The 16613-nt window shown below is 35.5% G+C and overlaps 1 protein-coding gene across 1 annotated transcript; it reads left to right on the top strand.

Moving 5' to 3' along the window:
• The first annotated feature begins 851 nt into the window (after positions 1 to 851).
• opn4xa (opsin 4xa) lies at positions 852 to 15172 on the top strand. Its single transcript, XM_038296834.1, has 10 exons — positions 852 to 1054; positions 4830 to 4965; positions 8008 to 8141; positions 8329 to 8532; positions 8618 to 8789; positions 12169 to 12330; positions 12509 to 12616; positions 12704 to 12878; positions 14320 to 14457; positions 14571 to 15172. The coding sequence occupies exons 2-10, from the start codon at positions 4832 to 4834 to the stop codon at positions 14640 to 14642; spliced, it is 1299 nt and encodes a 432-aa protein (XP_038152762.1). The 5' UTR covers positions 852 to 1054; positions 4830 to 4831; the 3' UTR covers positions 14643 to 15172.
• The last annotated feature ends 1441 nt before the right edge of the window (positions 15173 to 16613 follow it).

The raw sequence follows: 16613 nt of genomic DNA, 5'->3' as shown, positions 1-16613 counted from the left end.
TTCGTAAAGCATGGCATCTGTAAGAAATAAGAAAACAAAATAAAGAGAAACAGAAGGAACAACTAACCCTTTGTTTTCTTTCTCAGGGGTTATTTCCGTGAAGCTTACTGATTTGAAACCTGCACATATTGATAGAACTGCTTTTCTTGGAAGTGCAGTGACCTGCAATTGTAATGTCTTATCCTTCTCATCCTGGACGGTATCTACAAATTTCCCCCGTAAATATTTGGCGTTAAAAATGGAAATATTAAGGGCACAAGGAGGTGCTATTGCTGCCTGCTCACTTGGGCATGAGATAATAAACATTGGGAGACTTTCATCTGAATGCTTTTCTCAGAAATCTTCTCCCACATGGATGAGCAGCGAACAATTATGATACTTTGTACCAGCCAGGGTAGATTTCGCTCCCCCCTCTTAAAAACCACAAGACTTCTTTCCCTTATTCTCAGAGAGCATGTTTCAACTGCCTCGGGGCACTTTGACACGTCCTGTCTAAATTTCCTACCCAATGCATGAATATAAATGCACCACTTGTATTTTCTGTTTGATAAAAAGTTATCAATGTGCACAAACCATAATCAAGAGCCCATGATTCCTGGGACTAGCTTATTATTTTTAGCATTAAAAAAACAAAAAGGCGACAAACGAAAACAAACAAGTTATATTTTGCTGCTGATACCTGCCTTTCCACACAATCAGAAACAAATGACTATCCTCGCTCATGCATGCAACACACACTAGCTGGATCATTGATTCATTGTGCCATGAGAGATATGCATGATGGGGAGCTATCTGGAGGATGGGCCAATGTGCTGCTTGTAGCTTTCAGGCTCATTCTGTGCATTCCTGCTTCTGTGGAGCACTGGTAGCAGTGTATCAAGCATGAAAAGCTTCAGATGTTGGAGTTTAGAGAGCTGAGAATAAGATACTAAAACTAACTGGATTTATCACCGGCTGTACAGCTTCTATGTTTTTGATCTTCTGCAAAAAAAGAAGAAAAAAGATCAAGAAGACTTAACCTGTTGAGGGAAGGAGAATACAATTTCAGCAGAAGGTACAGTACAGTTAAAGTTGTTTTATTTTTGAAACCTAAAACCTTCTTTTGAGTATTGAGATTTTTTCCAGTGACAAATAAGAATTGTAGATGATGCATTTAAAAGCTATTGTAGCAAACATCCAATTAAGAAAAAGCAGCAGCATTGAGTAAATTACATTTCATAACTAAGCTATCCTTTTTAAATCATTTATTGAAAATCAATGCAACCCATCTGATTAAGCTTCCAAAAATAACTGTAAAAAAACATTACTGTGCAAAGTGTAGATAATATCACATGTGTACTTGATTCCTGAAAATCTTTTCCAAGTCAATCAAATTACAATTGTTTATTTTCTAAAAGGGGCATTTGATTCAGTTAGTTAGCTCCAGCTGAGTCTTTAAACATGAAAGAATCTAAGATGTGTATGCACAGAACAGATTATAAAAGATCTAAATCATTGTAATGTATATACTTTATTTATCCAGGTAGAGTATCGCATTAAGATAAAGGGGAATTTTTCAGGTTGAATCCTTGTAAACATGGCACATCCTACATGTATCATCTACATTAGGTAAAATTTCTATTGGTATCTATGCAAAATAAAAACAGCAGAAATAAAGATAATCCAGTTTTCTTATCTAACTAAGCCAAATCCAGATCAAATATGGACCAACTTGATACTGGCTAGACTTGACTGCATGGTTGGGTTGTGGGTTTGCTTTTCTACCAATAAAAGAGAATCTATACACTGTGAAACTACTTAAATGTTTGGCCAATACACAATGTGAAGTAATATAAACAAACAAGTCACAGGGCTAAAATACTTACCCATAACCTAGATTTTAAAAGAAGTTATATTTGAGCTGAAATAAAATATTTCTGTTTTTAAGTTCTGCATAAAAAAAAAAACTCCAGGAAGATCTCTACTGACAAACAACTGGATTTTGTAAACATTTTATTTGAAATAGATGACAGCATAGCCCTTACTTCTTTGCAGATAAAAGGTCAGTGTTACAGTGTGTAAAAAAACGGTTGTAAATTTAGCCATTAACACCTTTCACAGGTTCAATGAAAATTCTTCAGGATGTATCTTTGAAAATAACAATATGTGAAGGATGTCCACTCCTTTCTACTCTCTCTCTCTAACCCAACAAACTGGGGTCACAGTTTCATCCAAAGGAGGCAAAACTTGCAGAAGCAAAATTTTAACAAATATAAAGCTTCCCTGAATAGGTAATCACATGTAGGTTTTTGCATCAATGTGTGCAGACCCTTCCTTCTGCTGCCTCACACATATACAAAAAGACTTGTAATTATGTAGCCAGAAAATAAAGTTAGACAGACAGGCAGCTAGAGTCTAATCTATCAGATGCCAATGCTACTTTGGAGTTGAAGAACATGTGTTTATTTATTTCTCATCTCGCCTGCCAGAGACGGTGCTGCAATGTGAAAAGAATAATATCACCTGCTTTCTTAAATTAGAATTTCATGAGCCATATTTCACCATAAAGACGCTGACTGTGTCCCACTTTTCAGTGACATTAACCTTCGAGGTATTGAATTTGTGAGGAAGTAAGAGTTAATTCCGACTATCTCTGACTGGGAAAAGCTCAATGAGCACAGCAAGCATCTCCAACAGGTTCATGCACTGTACTCCCTGTGCAGCAGCACCAACTGCTCTACATTTATGTCTACCATTACAGGTTTAAACTATAACTCTATTAAAAAATGTGATATTAGAAGAATCAGCTTATTTCTTATAGACTCATTGCTGTATGTACACATCGTTAGCTATAAGATACAGGACATTTTCCAGCTTACCCTAAACTAATGAAGCAGAAGCTTTCTGACTCCTCTCTAAAAGACCTATCAGTCACTCTGATTAGGAGTTTCTTTGTGCGTTACAAACAGAAATATCTTCTCTAGGACCAAATCAAAGAAAAATTCCCTTATAATCGCTTCCATGGCGTCAATTTAACCATTTTGTATTCAATAACAATTTATTTTTTAAATGGCTTCCACATTATAAAGACAAGCCACAGAGGGTAGGAAGTACTTTTAAATTGAACGCCACTAATTGTTGAAGCAGGCCGGGTCAGTAATGAACATCTCTGCTCTCATCAGAAAAAGCACTGCAGTCTCCACCTCTGCTCAACCTTTATCATGATAATTACTCACCTGCCCCATTTTACTGTCTGGAAGCCTTATTAATTGATATTAAAATGTTCTGGCTTTCGCAATACCCTTGATTAAATAACCTATAACACCTGTAAATAATTACCACCACTCCTTCCGTAAAGCTTAGTCATAATCTGTCACGGCATGTCAGCATAAGAGAGAGACTTTATGGAGGTTTTAAATATATACTAAAAAAAAAAATCATTTGTGACGAGTGTACTGCATCAATTTCAATATGTGGTCTGCTGAAGAGAATCCAGAATTTACCAGAAATAGCCAGGATTGTACCTTTTCATGTCCATTCAAAAAATGGGATTTATATAATAAAAATGCTAGAATATGTTATTAATAGAGTAATTTTATTAGTGCTTGAATTTATGGATGCCTAGTAGCTGGAATGTGTTCTATATCAACACAATAATATTCTTGTGTTAAGATGATGCCTTTTTTTTTTTATCTTAGCAGAGCTTATTTAATAGGCAATAGATGAGACACAATTACAAATGACGTTTGTAAAGAAAAAGAAATGGGGTTAGGACGTTGCTGCCCGACTGTGCATCATGCAGAATAATTTTTTCCCTGGTGTCTGCAGGGAAAAAATGCTAAAGATCTTCAGCTAGTTGGTTTTTATCAATCTTCCTATTTTTTCTCATAACTTCTGCGGTTCAGATGCATGCTAGGTCTAATTGTGTTGTTTAAAAATAAACCCCCCCTTTATATTAAGATTTCTTGACTCTTGAAAGATACCAATCAAAACTATCTGATATTTGGCACTTTTTATAGATTTATTCACATCACAAAATATGAAAAACATCCTTGTTGAAACTGATGTAAAATGTCCTAAAAGCATGACACTGCCACTGCCATGTTTTAGTGTAGGCTTTCTGCTCTTACACTGAAGTATCAGAGCCAATCATGCCTGTTTGTTTTGACTTCCGTCATCCTCTGGATATTTCATTCTGCTATTAATCTGTACTTTGAAAGAAAAGGCTCTCTGGCCTCAGCCTAACATTTTAGTCCAGACATGCAATCATCACAGGGCATATTTTTCCAATTTGGCATTTAATCCGTACATTCCAGAAATTCTAACAGCTCCTGTGTTAAAAATATTATCATATTTGCAGAAAAGTATATATATTTTTAAGATTTTACTCTTCTTGTCTTTGACATTTGTTTAATGTTTAGATTCTTTATAACATCTCTTAAAATTTGCTTCCCTGCCAGTTTTTTAACCTTATTTCAGGTTAACTGGATTCACTGTAACAGACGTTGGATGATAAACCCTATGATGCAGAAGCTGGGCTCTACCATTATATATGTCTGTGAATTTAACAATGGGGTTTACTATGATTTCTTCAAATTTATAAATTTTGGACATTTTGGAATTTCCTGTTTTCCAAAGTGGAATTTCACTGTTCGTGTGAACCTACAAGGCACATGTTCAACGTTTTCCAGTAACAAAGAGAACATTTCATATGACCATGAGGAAAGCACCTCATGAAAAACTTTGTTGCACAATGCAACAGAGTTCAGTAGGTTATGTGGGAAAAAAGAAATCTGCTGGAGTTTCAGGCTTTTCGAATGTTTTATAAAATCTGTTTGTTTGTATCACAGGTATGGATGTAGAACCCGGATTTTACCGGCATGTGGACGTCCCCGACCATGTTCACTACATTGTCGCCTTCTTCGTCTTAGTGATTGGAACAGTGGGAGTCACTGGAAATGCCTTGGTCATGTATGCTTTTTCCTGGTAATTATGTTGATTCACTTCTTTACTTATAAAGAAAATATTTATTTATCTATACTGATTTTTCTATTCTACATCAGTGATTAAAAAGTTGTACAGTGCCTTTTATTAAAACTTAATAAAAAACTTAATTACAAATGTCTACAATAATATATAATTTTCGAGATTTTTAAGACTTTATTTCAGCTGTGTTTCCTAAGAGTAGAATGATCACATATTAAATACTTTTAATGAATTGTAGAACTAAGAAACTAGTAAAACAATGTGAATTCATTGGAGATTTAATTGCAATTGGTTAAAAGTTTAAAACATACAAGCTAAAACATAAATAAAAATGAATCCAACACCTTTGGCCAATACAATGTTTTAACACATTCACATATAGGGATATGTAAAATAAACATTAAAATACAAATAAATGTGATGTAATCTCAACACAACTTAAAAAGTTTTATATAAAAAAGTGATGAGGAATTTATTAGGTCACCCCATTTTTCTATATACAAATAAAATTACTAAAATCACACACAGGACTATCACATCAATGATATATGAAAAAATAAAAGAAAGTTGGCCTCTCTGCATTTTGGAAGAGCTTAGTCTGGTGTGCACCAGTGAACATCAGTAAGGTGCTGTTTGATGTCTGCAGAGCTAAGATTTGAGCAGCTTAAGAGTCTGGAAAGGGTTTTAAAGAAGTGTCAAAAGAACTGTAAATCTGCCATTCCACAGTAGGGAAAATAGTGTACAAGTTAGAGTCATTCAGAACAACCAGCACCATGCCTGGGTCTGCTCGTCTGAACGGGTTAGCCATGAAAGCAGACCACGAGAGGGCAAAAAAAAATCTCCAAAAACTTTACATTTCATTACTCTTTCAATTTTTGATGTAAAGGTGCATGCCTGTAGCAGAAAGAGACTAACATTGTTAAGCTGCATTAAAGGTTGGCAAGAAACACACTATTGCTCTCTAAGACTAACAATAATTTCTGGAATAATGTTGATAGGACAGAATAGTTTAAAGTTGAATTTCTTGGAAGAGCCTAATACTGTACCAACTGGGAAGTCACATTGCTGCAGCTGTCCAGCTCATCATATTAGCTATGCCTTCTCATATAGGTTAGAGGTCTCCTGTAGAATAAAAATAAATAAATAAAGTGAAATAAATATTCCTGCTAATTCTACTTTTTTGGGGGGAAACAAAAACACATTCATATACAGTTTACTATATAATATACCAACTGAAGCACCAAAATCCTGGTGCCTGACATCTCTCTTGCAACAGCTGGTGATGCATGTCTCCTTCAAATGATGCATCACTCAATTGCATCTCATGTCACACTTGTTTAGTACACACAAAATCACTCTATCCTATCTGCCTGAGCCGTGTTTACCACTATTGATATTTCATCTCGGTGAGTGGGCATCTAAGTCAGCACAGATAGAAAAAAAAAAGTATGTAAAAAATAAATATTAGATGTCAACAAATCTGTGTCTAAAATGTATAATATATATGCTAGGCAAGTAGAGGGAGAGCTTATTTATCAGATTTTAAGCTATCTCACAAAAGCTGTTCTATAAAAATACTACAATAAAAATATCTGCCAAATCAAAGCCAAAAGCCCTTTTAAAAAGGGAAGAATGTAAGTACTGATATAAATGATTGATGGTCAAGGGCAGCTTGTATGTTTTTAAGTTGTCTTCAAAAAGGGTTTCTCTATTTTTCTTTGTCAAAGTGACAGTTTGTTTTCCCACTATCAGTCTAGCCCCAGCAATTATTTATCCTATACATGTGTTAATAAAAGCCTGTTGCCCTTAAAAGTCAAAGAATGTGTCCAAGGACTGTGGTTACAAATGATAAACGATGTTGATTTCTTAGAAGAGGAAAAATATTCTGTTAAACAAATTCCTCTAATCAAAAGGCTGTGTCACCTTTGTTTTTACATATTTTACCACTATCAGATCAGTTCCTGTTTCTTTATCGTAAACATGTGTTTAAATATGTTTAACCTTACTTACATATCAAAGAAATATGCAGTCAATATGAGTGTAAATTTCTTATGTATGGTATGTTTGATCAAACACTGCAGAGATGTAACTCCTGTGCCAGTGATTTTAAAAATGCATTTAAAGACGGATGTATTTAGATGCATGTATCTATATATACTTATAATGAATCCAATGATTTGTTGTTGAGAAGATTGAGCTTTTCTGCAACAAAAACTCCAGGTTAGAATAATTTTAAAAGATCTATGATGCTGTGTGCCTGTCTCATTTTCTAGAATATCTCTGTGAACTTCTTTTTAAAGATTCTGTGGTAATGTGGCTTTTATTCATATTGATCCAACAGGAAAGGAGGATGGAAAAATGAGGCATATGTAACTAAAGTAAAATGAAGTTTTTACATGGAAGGGGGAAGGTTCCTTTCCAGCTTTCTGTCACATGTTGATGTACCCATGGGAGGCACTTAACCACAAATTTCCAACCGATCTGCATATCAACATATGTATTGATGGGTGACTGTGGCCCTAATGTAAAGTGCTTTCAGTGGTTAGTATGACTAGAGCAGTGCTATATAAATCCAAACCCTTTACCTGCTACCTTGAAGGCTAACATCCCCTTCCACAACCCTATGCTCAATCCTTAAGCTTATTATGATTTAAAAGTCCATGCCATCGTGAACATTTTGGAAATCTGAAAAAATGCACAAAAGTTAGGTAGCTGATCCAAATGAATGCTTTTTAAACCAGTTATATACTGTCTACCATCTAAAACTCTGATGCCATTTCTTCATATACTTTAGCTCAACTTGTATATGATGCAGCATTAATCTAAAACAGCATATATAAAGGAATTAATAATTTAGAGTTTGATTGTTTAAAATCAGATTCCATCTTAAAGAGTTCTAATGTCTTATTGTAATTGCTTAAAATAACTTAAAAATAGCCATTTTTAAGTTCATAATCTTGCATCTGCTTTGTGATAATTAAATTGTTTTGTAAACTAATGAGAACATTTTATGTCAAAATATTTAACACTAATGTCTTTCAGCGACAAGAAACTTCGAACACCTCCCAACTTCTTCATCATGAACCTGGCCATCAGTGACTTCTTAATGGCAATCACACAGTCACCGATCTTTTTCGTTAACTCTCTCTATAAAGGGTGGATTTTTGGAGAAACAGGTATATTTTTCCTTATTTTCATCAATGATTTAAATCTTACTCTTCTTATGAACAGGATATCTCATATATAAAAAAAGCTTAAAATTCATAAGCAGATTTTTTGCAGATGAGTAAAATGTGACCGTTCGCCTGCACCCCAGTGCTCATGTAGTAAAAAGCTGTTTACTTCTATATTAATCCCCTACAGGGTGTAAAATGTATGCCTTCTGTGGGGCTTTATTTGGAATCACTTCCATGATAAACCTCCTGGCCATTTCTATAGACCGCTACATAGTCATCACCAAGCCTTTGCAGTCCATGGTGTGGACTTCATCAAGACGAACCTTCCTCATAATTGCTCTGGTTTGGCTTTATTCACTTGCCTGGAGCCTTGCACCACTTTTAGGGTGGAGTAAGTAGCTTCATCAAGCAGTATTTTCAGATACTCTTTACTCTTTCTAATTTGCACGTTCTTCATGCTAAATTTCTTTCCAAAGGTTCCTACATACCTGAAGGCCTGATGACCTCTTGTACATGGGACTATGTGACATCTACTCCGGCCAATAAAAGTTACACTTTGATGTTATGCTGTTTCGTATTCTTCATCCCTCTGGGCATCATATCCTATTGTTACTTGTGCATGTTCCTGGCAATCCGCCATGCAAGCAGGTAAAAGCACCCATTAATATAACACCCATTAATCCCTAAAAAGATTTCCAGATCAGTTTGTTATCTGAAATTTCACCACAAATTTTGTAATTGCAAATTTGTCTTTTGGGGGTTTGCCGCTAATAGCATTGCACGTCTTCAATCATTTCTGCATGTTCTTTGCAAAATAGCTGATAAAAGATTTGTCTGACTGGATAAACAACCTAAGATTTCAAGTTTTCCATAATAATTCTAATTATATTATCTGGATGGGTTTTTAGAGTCACTGTCCAACAGGGAGATGTACTTTCATTCCTGACTTAAACTTTTGCAGCTTCTAAACACTTTTCTTCTATTATTGACCTGAATTTAGCTCTATCCGTCTTTCCTATTGTCAGCTTCCCTGAGCTTGCTAATTCAAAGCCTTCCCATGGGACAATTTTATCACATCAAGCTGTCACCATAGGGAGGATTTGCTCAGCTTTTCATGCCAGCCAAAACATTAGGTTTGGGTCTCAGCAGAGCAAACGACCTTTTCCCAAATGTTTTTTGTAACCCCTCCTTGGCTTGTGGAAAACAATAAATATTTTAGGAGTTTTTATTATTTTTTTTGTACAACACAGAGAAACACAGAGAACTTCTGTTTTAACAGGACAAAATGTATAAACACCTAGCATGAAAGTGTAAAGCTAAAAACAACTGGAGCTGAGACAGTTATGCTGTTGGGAAAATGTCAAGAGAAGAACAATACAGGTGCTGGTCATAAAATTAGAATATCATGAAAAAGTAGATTGATTTCAGTAATTCCATTTAAAAAGTGAAACTTGTATATTATATTCATACATTACATACAAACTCATATATTTCAGATGTTTATTTTGTTTAATTTTGATGATTCCAAAGGACAACAAATGAAAATCTCAAATTCATCATATCAGAAAATTAGAATATTACTGAAGACCAATAAAAACAAAGGATTTATAGAAATGTTGGCCAACTGAAAAGTATGAACATGAAAAGTATGAGCATGTACAGCACTCAGTATTTAGTTGGGCCTCCTTTGGCCTGTATTACTGCAGCAATGCGGCGTGGCATGGAGTCGATCAGTCTGTGGCACTGCTCAGGTGTTATGATAGCCCAGGTTGCTCTAATAGTGGCTTTTAGCTCTTCTGAATTGTTGGGTCTGGTGTATTGCATCTTCTTCTTCACAATACCCCATAGATTTTCTATGGGGTTAAGGTCAGGAGAGTTTGCTGGCCAATTAAGAACAGGGATACCATGGTCCTTCAACCAGGTACTGGTAGCTTTGGCACTGTGTGCAGGTGCCAAGTCCTGTTGGAAAATGAAATCTGCATCTCCAAAAAGTTGGTCAGCTGCAGGAAGCATGAAGTGCTCTAAAACTTCCTGGTATGTGGCTGCGTTGACCCTGGACCTCAGAAAACACAATGGACCAACACCAGCAGATGACATGGCACCCCAAACCATCACTGACTGTGGAAACTTTACACTGGACTTCAAGCAACGTGGATGAAGTGCCTCTCTTCTTTTCCTCCAGACTCTGGGACCTTGATTTCCAAAGGAAATGCAAAATTTACTTTCATCAGAGAACATGACTTTGGACCACTCACCAGCAGTCCAGTCCTGTTTCTCTTTAGCCCAGGCAAGACGCTTCTGACGCTGTCTGTGGTTCAAGAGTGGCTTGACACAAGGAATGCGACAGCAGAAACCCATGTCTTTCATACGTCTGTGTGTGGTGGTTCTTGAAGCACTCACTCCAGCTGCAGTCCACTCTTTGTGAATCTCCCCCACATTTTTGAATGGGTTTTGTTTCACAATCCTCTCCAGGGTGCGGTTATCTCTCTTGCTTGTACACTTTTTTCGACCACATCTTTTCCTTCCCTTCGCCTCTCTATTAATGTGCTTGGACACTGAGCTCTGTGAACAGCCAGCCTCTTTAGCGATGACCTTTTGTGTCTTGCCCTCCTTGTGCAAGGTGTCGATGGTCGTCTTTTGGACAACTGTCAAGTCAGCAGTCTTCCCCATGATTGTGTAGCCTATAGAACTAGACTGAAAGACATTTTAAAGGCTTTTGCAGGTGGTTTGAGTTAATTAGCTGATTAGAGTGTGGCATCAGGGGCCATCAATTTTGAACCTTTTCACAATATTCTAATTTTCTGATATGATGAATTTGAGATTTTCATTTGTTGTCATTTGTAATCATCAAAATTAAACAAAATAAACATCTGAAATATATGAGTTTGTATGTAATGTATGAATATAATATACAAGTTTCACTTTTTAAATGGAATTACTGAAATCAATCTACTTTTTCATGATATTCTAATTTTATGACCAGCACCTGTAAACATCTCTAAAGCTCTCTCTTAAAGAAATGCATCTTTAAAAGATTAGATATTCTTTTTGAGGTATTTTTTGAGGAATACCACAGTGCAATAATTGTGTCATTTATTTCTTAAAACTGGAAATATAGAATAGATTTATTTAAAAATGTCCTGTTCCTTTGCTGAAGTGCAACACAAATTTATTTAAACTGCCACACATCATCAAAGTCAAGAAGGTGGCACAAGGGCTGCATATCGAAACAGTGACATTTAATTGGATACTTCTCACTAAGCAAGATATTACAACATTTTCTGTTTTTCTTTTATTCTAAAATCAACAGAAGTTCTGAAAAAGTTGTAAATAATTTTCTAAATGTCTAGTGATTTATTTACAGCACACTGGGTGGGCAACTACGGCTTCTATATCCCTAGTTTGGTCTCTGAAAAATTAATGAGAGGATGTGAGGCAGTGTTAGACAGTGGGCGGGGCTAACTTTGATTCTGCTGAAGCTTATTGCAGCTCCCTCTATGATAGAAGATATAGTACTCTTGCAAGCTAATTAGATATATTTCTGATCAAATTAGGGATGTAGAGGCTGGAGCTGCTGCCCCAATATGCTGTATATTCATTGCAACACACTTTTTAGTGTATTTCTTCCTTTTTCAGAGATATTTATGACTTTACATAAAACCAGGAATAAGATATCTAATGTTGGTCAGTTGCAAGCAGTCAGACGGCAGGGTTTCTATGGAAATGACCTTAGTCCCGCCTCCCTTAACAGTTTAAATAAATAAATTATTATCATTTATTATTTCCAGTTTTAGAAATTAATAACACATTGAAATCTTTTTTTCATAAGTTATTTACTTATTGCATTTTCAGACATTCTCAATATTTTGACACATTTCCAGGATGGCAAATAAATAAATTACATTTGCTGGGTATTGCCATTCTACTTAACATTTTTATTTATAAGATTTTTATATTGTCTCATATGTTTATTTGATTTTGTGGACTTTTTTTTTTTTATCTGCACCTTTCCACTTTTTGCAATCAGAGATGTGGAGCGATTGGGGTCCCAGGTGAGAAAGTCAACCCTGATCCAACAGCAGTCTATCAGGACTGAATGGAAGTTAGCAAAAATTGCCTTTGTGGTCATCATAGTGTTTGTACTCTCCTGGTCACCCTATGCATGTGTCACTCTCACTGCCTGGGCTGGGTAAATATACAACTTTTATCTTTATAGCAAATTTATATTTTTTTAAGATCATTTTGATTCACTTTGGTCATTAATTATGACCCCCTTTTGATCTGAATGGAATATCAGTGCCTATAAATGATGTAATATTATCTGTCTGTAAATGCTTTAACATTTTTCTCCACACCCTGCCTTTCAGATATGCACACATTCTTAACCCATACTCCAAAGCTGTCCCTGCTGTTATAGCAAAGGCATCTGCCATCTACAACCCTTTCATATACGCCATCACTCACTCGAAATACAGGTGAGGACAGATTTCTGACTAACTGCTAACTAAATGTTAAAATAGAAAGGATGTAATTTCAGCCAATAATCAGAAATATTTCAAAAGGGACATCCTGGCAGAGAGGGTCCCCTGTCTTCACTTCCTGGTCCATGCCCCTAAGAGGAACTGCATATCAGTGTCAAACACCAAGTGCTTTATCAAGGACTCTGGGTTTAACCGGCAGTCTTCAGCCTCCAAATCAGAGTCCCAGAGAGTTTCCTCCATGTCTACAACAGACACAGTGAGTATCAGCGCACCCTGTATGTTTCAGAAAGGCAAAATAGAGACATGTTCTGCATGCATTGATAAAAAACAAAATATATTAACTAACTTTACCAAAAAAGCTAAAAGTTTAATAGCTTTAGAGGTAAAATAAAAAAAAAATTACAAAAAATATATATGTATATTGAATAAAAAAATATCTGTAATTACTTTAGAAACATTAATACTTTATCTGATGTGGACTGTTCTTAATAAAATAAAAGTCCTTGGGTTTCATTTAGTATAAAGCCATAATGCACACTGTAAAAAATGACAAATACATCCATTTTCTGCTGGGTTCAACTGTTTTCCTGAGGAAGACACCGATAGTATTGAATTGTTTATAAAGTTTGAAATGTAAAGCTATCTAACATCAGAGAGCTTTATTTTAATTTACAGTTGTTTGCAAATTACATTAAACTAACATTAAATTAAAGAATTACTGGTACTGGTGATACTTGTAGTTATGTTGTAAATCATTTTGTGGCTGACTGTTAGTCTTTCTCTGTGGTCTTTCTCAACTCCTCGAAGGCCTACATTTTTGCCTCTGCTACCACCCCAGGCAGCAGCACGCTTACCATAATGATATCAGCTTGTTGTGTCCCACAGGACGACCTGGCTTGATAGGATACTTTAGCCTTTTTCCCACTGGAAATACTGGGTTAACATGTTTTTTTTTAAACATGGTTCGACCCACTAACAATTTGCATTTGTCTCCCTTACTGATGGTAAAAAAAAAAAAAAAAGCTGGGTCTAACCCCTTGCTGGTCACCTGCATGGCCTTTGACTCCTGCTGCCGCCTGTCTGGTGACAACATCACGCAGGGTTAGCGTTGATGCTGTCACCAGTGTGACAGAAATGCGAAAGGTAAACAATGGAAGGCAACGTAAGGGGGTAGCCAGGGGGTAGTCAGTGTGCTTTATTTTTTAGGTCTTTTATCTCTCCGAATCCCTCTAACGAGTGCTGCACCATGTTTACCGAATGTAAACTGAGTTTCTTTCGGCTTGTTCGATCAGAAGCGACTGGCATAGTGTTTTGACGTCCGTACGTTGCGCCCAATACTTTCATGTAAATTAGTGGGTAAACCAGAATCCCGTGTTCTCTCGGCATGCTGATCAGAGCAGAGGTGATTTTAACATGGGTCACTTGCCGAGTTGTTTGGCCCGGGTAGACACACGTCAGTGAGCTGTTTCCGGGTTAAAACTGTTTTTTCTGCCAGTGGGAAGGTGTTATTTCTTTAGCTTCACAGCATCCCTTATGAATTCTCTTAAAGAAAATAAGGAAAATGTAACTTTGTAAGAATATTCATCAATTTGCTTTACTTAACCCAGAGTGCATTTAAAAAAAAAAATCTGAATCTTTAGATTGTTGTAACAATTTATGCCTTTTTTTCCACATATAATGTTCAACCCTTGTAGCAGGTTTACAGTGATGTGGAGCTGGACTCTGTGGATCAGAGTCATTGTCTTAAGCTCAGTCATTCACCTGGAGGTCAAAAAGGAAAAGTTGATTCTTCAACTAAACAGCCAAAGGAGAATGGAAGTCCAATTCGGGAAAAGGTAATGCTCCTCATCAGTGTAGATAAAAAATTACAGTATAACCACGAATGGATGAAAAAGCTGATGCGAATAATTAATTATCTATGTTCTTTTTCCCTTTTTTTATTTCATAGACTGCTTTTCCAGAACAAACTTCTCTGAAAAATATATCTGCAGTATATCACATCCAGCTATCAACAGAATAAATGTTTTTGTATTGGAGGAGCGGAACTTTGGCAGCTGAACCAGAGAGAAAGCAGGAGCAGAGAAAGCAGGAAGATGAATGAAGCATTTCAGAGTGGAGACATTTAGGCACAGGAGCTACAGGAAGAGAAAAAACAAGGATTAGTCACGGGTCCTAAAACTTTGGACAACGTTCTATGGTTATGTTACTCCTGAGTGGTCAATGTGACTCAGAGAAAAGCTGGACTACTATGGAAATAGGAGAATCAAGGAGAAAGCTAAAGGAAGAACCTGATAGTTTGTTTACAAGCTCGGGACTGCTTTGTGCAGCAAGTTAAGATTACAAATATTTCTGAAGCACAAGTTTGGACTCGACAGCTTCTTCCAAACTGACTGGATTCATGTGGACTTGGACTACAGTTGATACTGAAACACAACGGAGCAAAGAGTACAACTATTTTCACCAAAGAAATTCAGCCTATCTTAACCAGATCTGTAAATCCTTGTTTTTATTGTTTTAAAAAGAACCTCCTTTGTTCTTTGTAACGTTATGTACACTATAAAAAATACAAGTGTTTTATATATTTTTTACATTTACCATACTGTCACATCACACGAAGAAACTCATGAACAACTTATATTTTTAGAGATTTGAAAGACCAAGGTTCAAAATCATTTTTCACATGTATTTCTTTTTTATACAAATAAACCAAAGAGTACACTTATTTAGATAGATTTAGCCTGTAGAAATACATACATTCCTGTTTTAATTTATAGCCCAAATCAGGTTTTTAGAAAACTCCCTTGCCTATCAGCACTACTTGATAAGGATGTGTGAAAAGCCTTAGAAATTAATTTGTCTTTTATTGCTTTTGTGTCATCCAACAAAAAAAATTTGCAGCATTTATCTCCCTGTGAGTTTTGGAGCCCAGCCATGTGTTTTTTTTCTTTGCTGTTGATTTGCTTTCTCCATATCTAGTTGAGAAGAATTGTCTGTATGGTAACAGGTTTTCTTGCTTATCCAATTTAGAAAAGGGACTAAAAGAAATGAGGCTCCATACAAAGCCATATGAAGATAGAGTACCAAAAGATTCTTCTCAAGTAAGAGTAGCACTACTTCATGATGTTTTTATCCAAGTAAAAAGTAGTCATGTGAGAAATTACTCAATTTAGAGTAAAATACGTTTTTGGAAAACTGCTACTCAAGTATTGAGTAACCAATCTATGTATTGCTAACATACTGCTATCATAAAACCAATATGATATTTTGAAAATTATATTGAGGTAAACAAAGTTATATAAGCAGATTGTAGTGTTTTGAAGTTTGAAGTTTGAAATTTATATTTAACAGCCAGCAATTACACAATCAATTTTATATATTATTATTGGAGAAATTATATATATATATATATATATATATATATATATATATATATATATATATATATATATATATTTTTTTTATAAGTAATAACACAAAATCAAAAGTGTCAGTATGTAAGAAAAGGATAAATCAAAGTACACTTTTTGCTGGAAAGTTATTAGATCAACCTGTACATACAGAAATGACATCTTTCTGTAATTACTTGTGTTTGATTGTGGCACTTGGTATCAAAAGGACAAACCATACTGCAGATACAATAATGACATTTTTTTAAGTATCTTTGCTATGGTCTCAATAACTCTGAGGCTCTATCTCTGATTCCTATCTTATTTTGACTAAAACTACACCAAGCCTGTGTTCATGTGTTTCTTGCTTTGCGATTTTAATGTTTATTAGTCTTTAATTTGCTACCACTATGCAATGCAATCCAGTGCCTAAAGCTTACCCAATTGGCCATTTAATTATAATCTTAAGAATACTGAGGAAAAACAACCATCATTTTATCAAACTGGAAAAAGTGGAAAAGAAATTATTCACTGGGTTGAAATTCCTATCACTTAGATTATTTTTGACATCAGTGTATCGGAGGACAAAACGGGTTATTTCTCAC

Source organism: Cyprinodon tularosa, unplaced genomic scaffold (assembly GCF_016077235.1).
Source record: "Cyprinodon tularosa strain WSP-4 unplaced genomic scaffold, ASM1607723v1 ctg378, whole genome shotgun sequence".
Taxonomy (NCBI): Eukaryota; Metazoa; Chordata; class Actinopteri; order Cyprinodontiformes; family Cyprinodontidae; genus Cyprinodon; species Cyprinodon tularosa.
The sequence above is the reverse complement of the archived record's forward strand: the minus strand, read 5'-3'. Positions and strand labels throughout refer to the sequence as shown.

Excerpts from the sequence above, each read along its gene's own strand:
- opn4xa (XM_038296834.1), top strand. The coding sequence starts at position 4,832 with ATGGATGTAGAACCCGGATTTTACCGGCATGTGGACGTCCCCGACCAT. Across the intron at positions 8,142-8,328 it reads GTGGATTTTTGGAGAAACAG|GGTGTAAAATGTATGCCTTC; the intron begins GTATATTTTTCC and ends AATCCCCTACAG. Across the intron at positions 8,533-8,617 it reads TGCACCACTTTTAGGGTGGA|GTTCCTACATACCTGAAGGC; the intron begins GTAAGTAGCTTC and ends TTCTTTCCAAAG.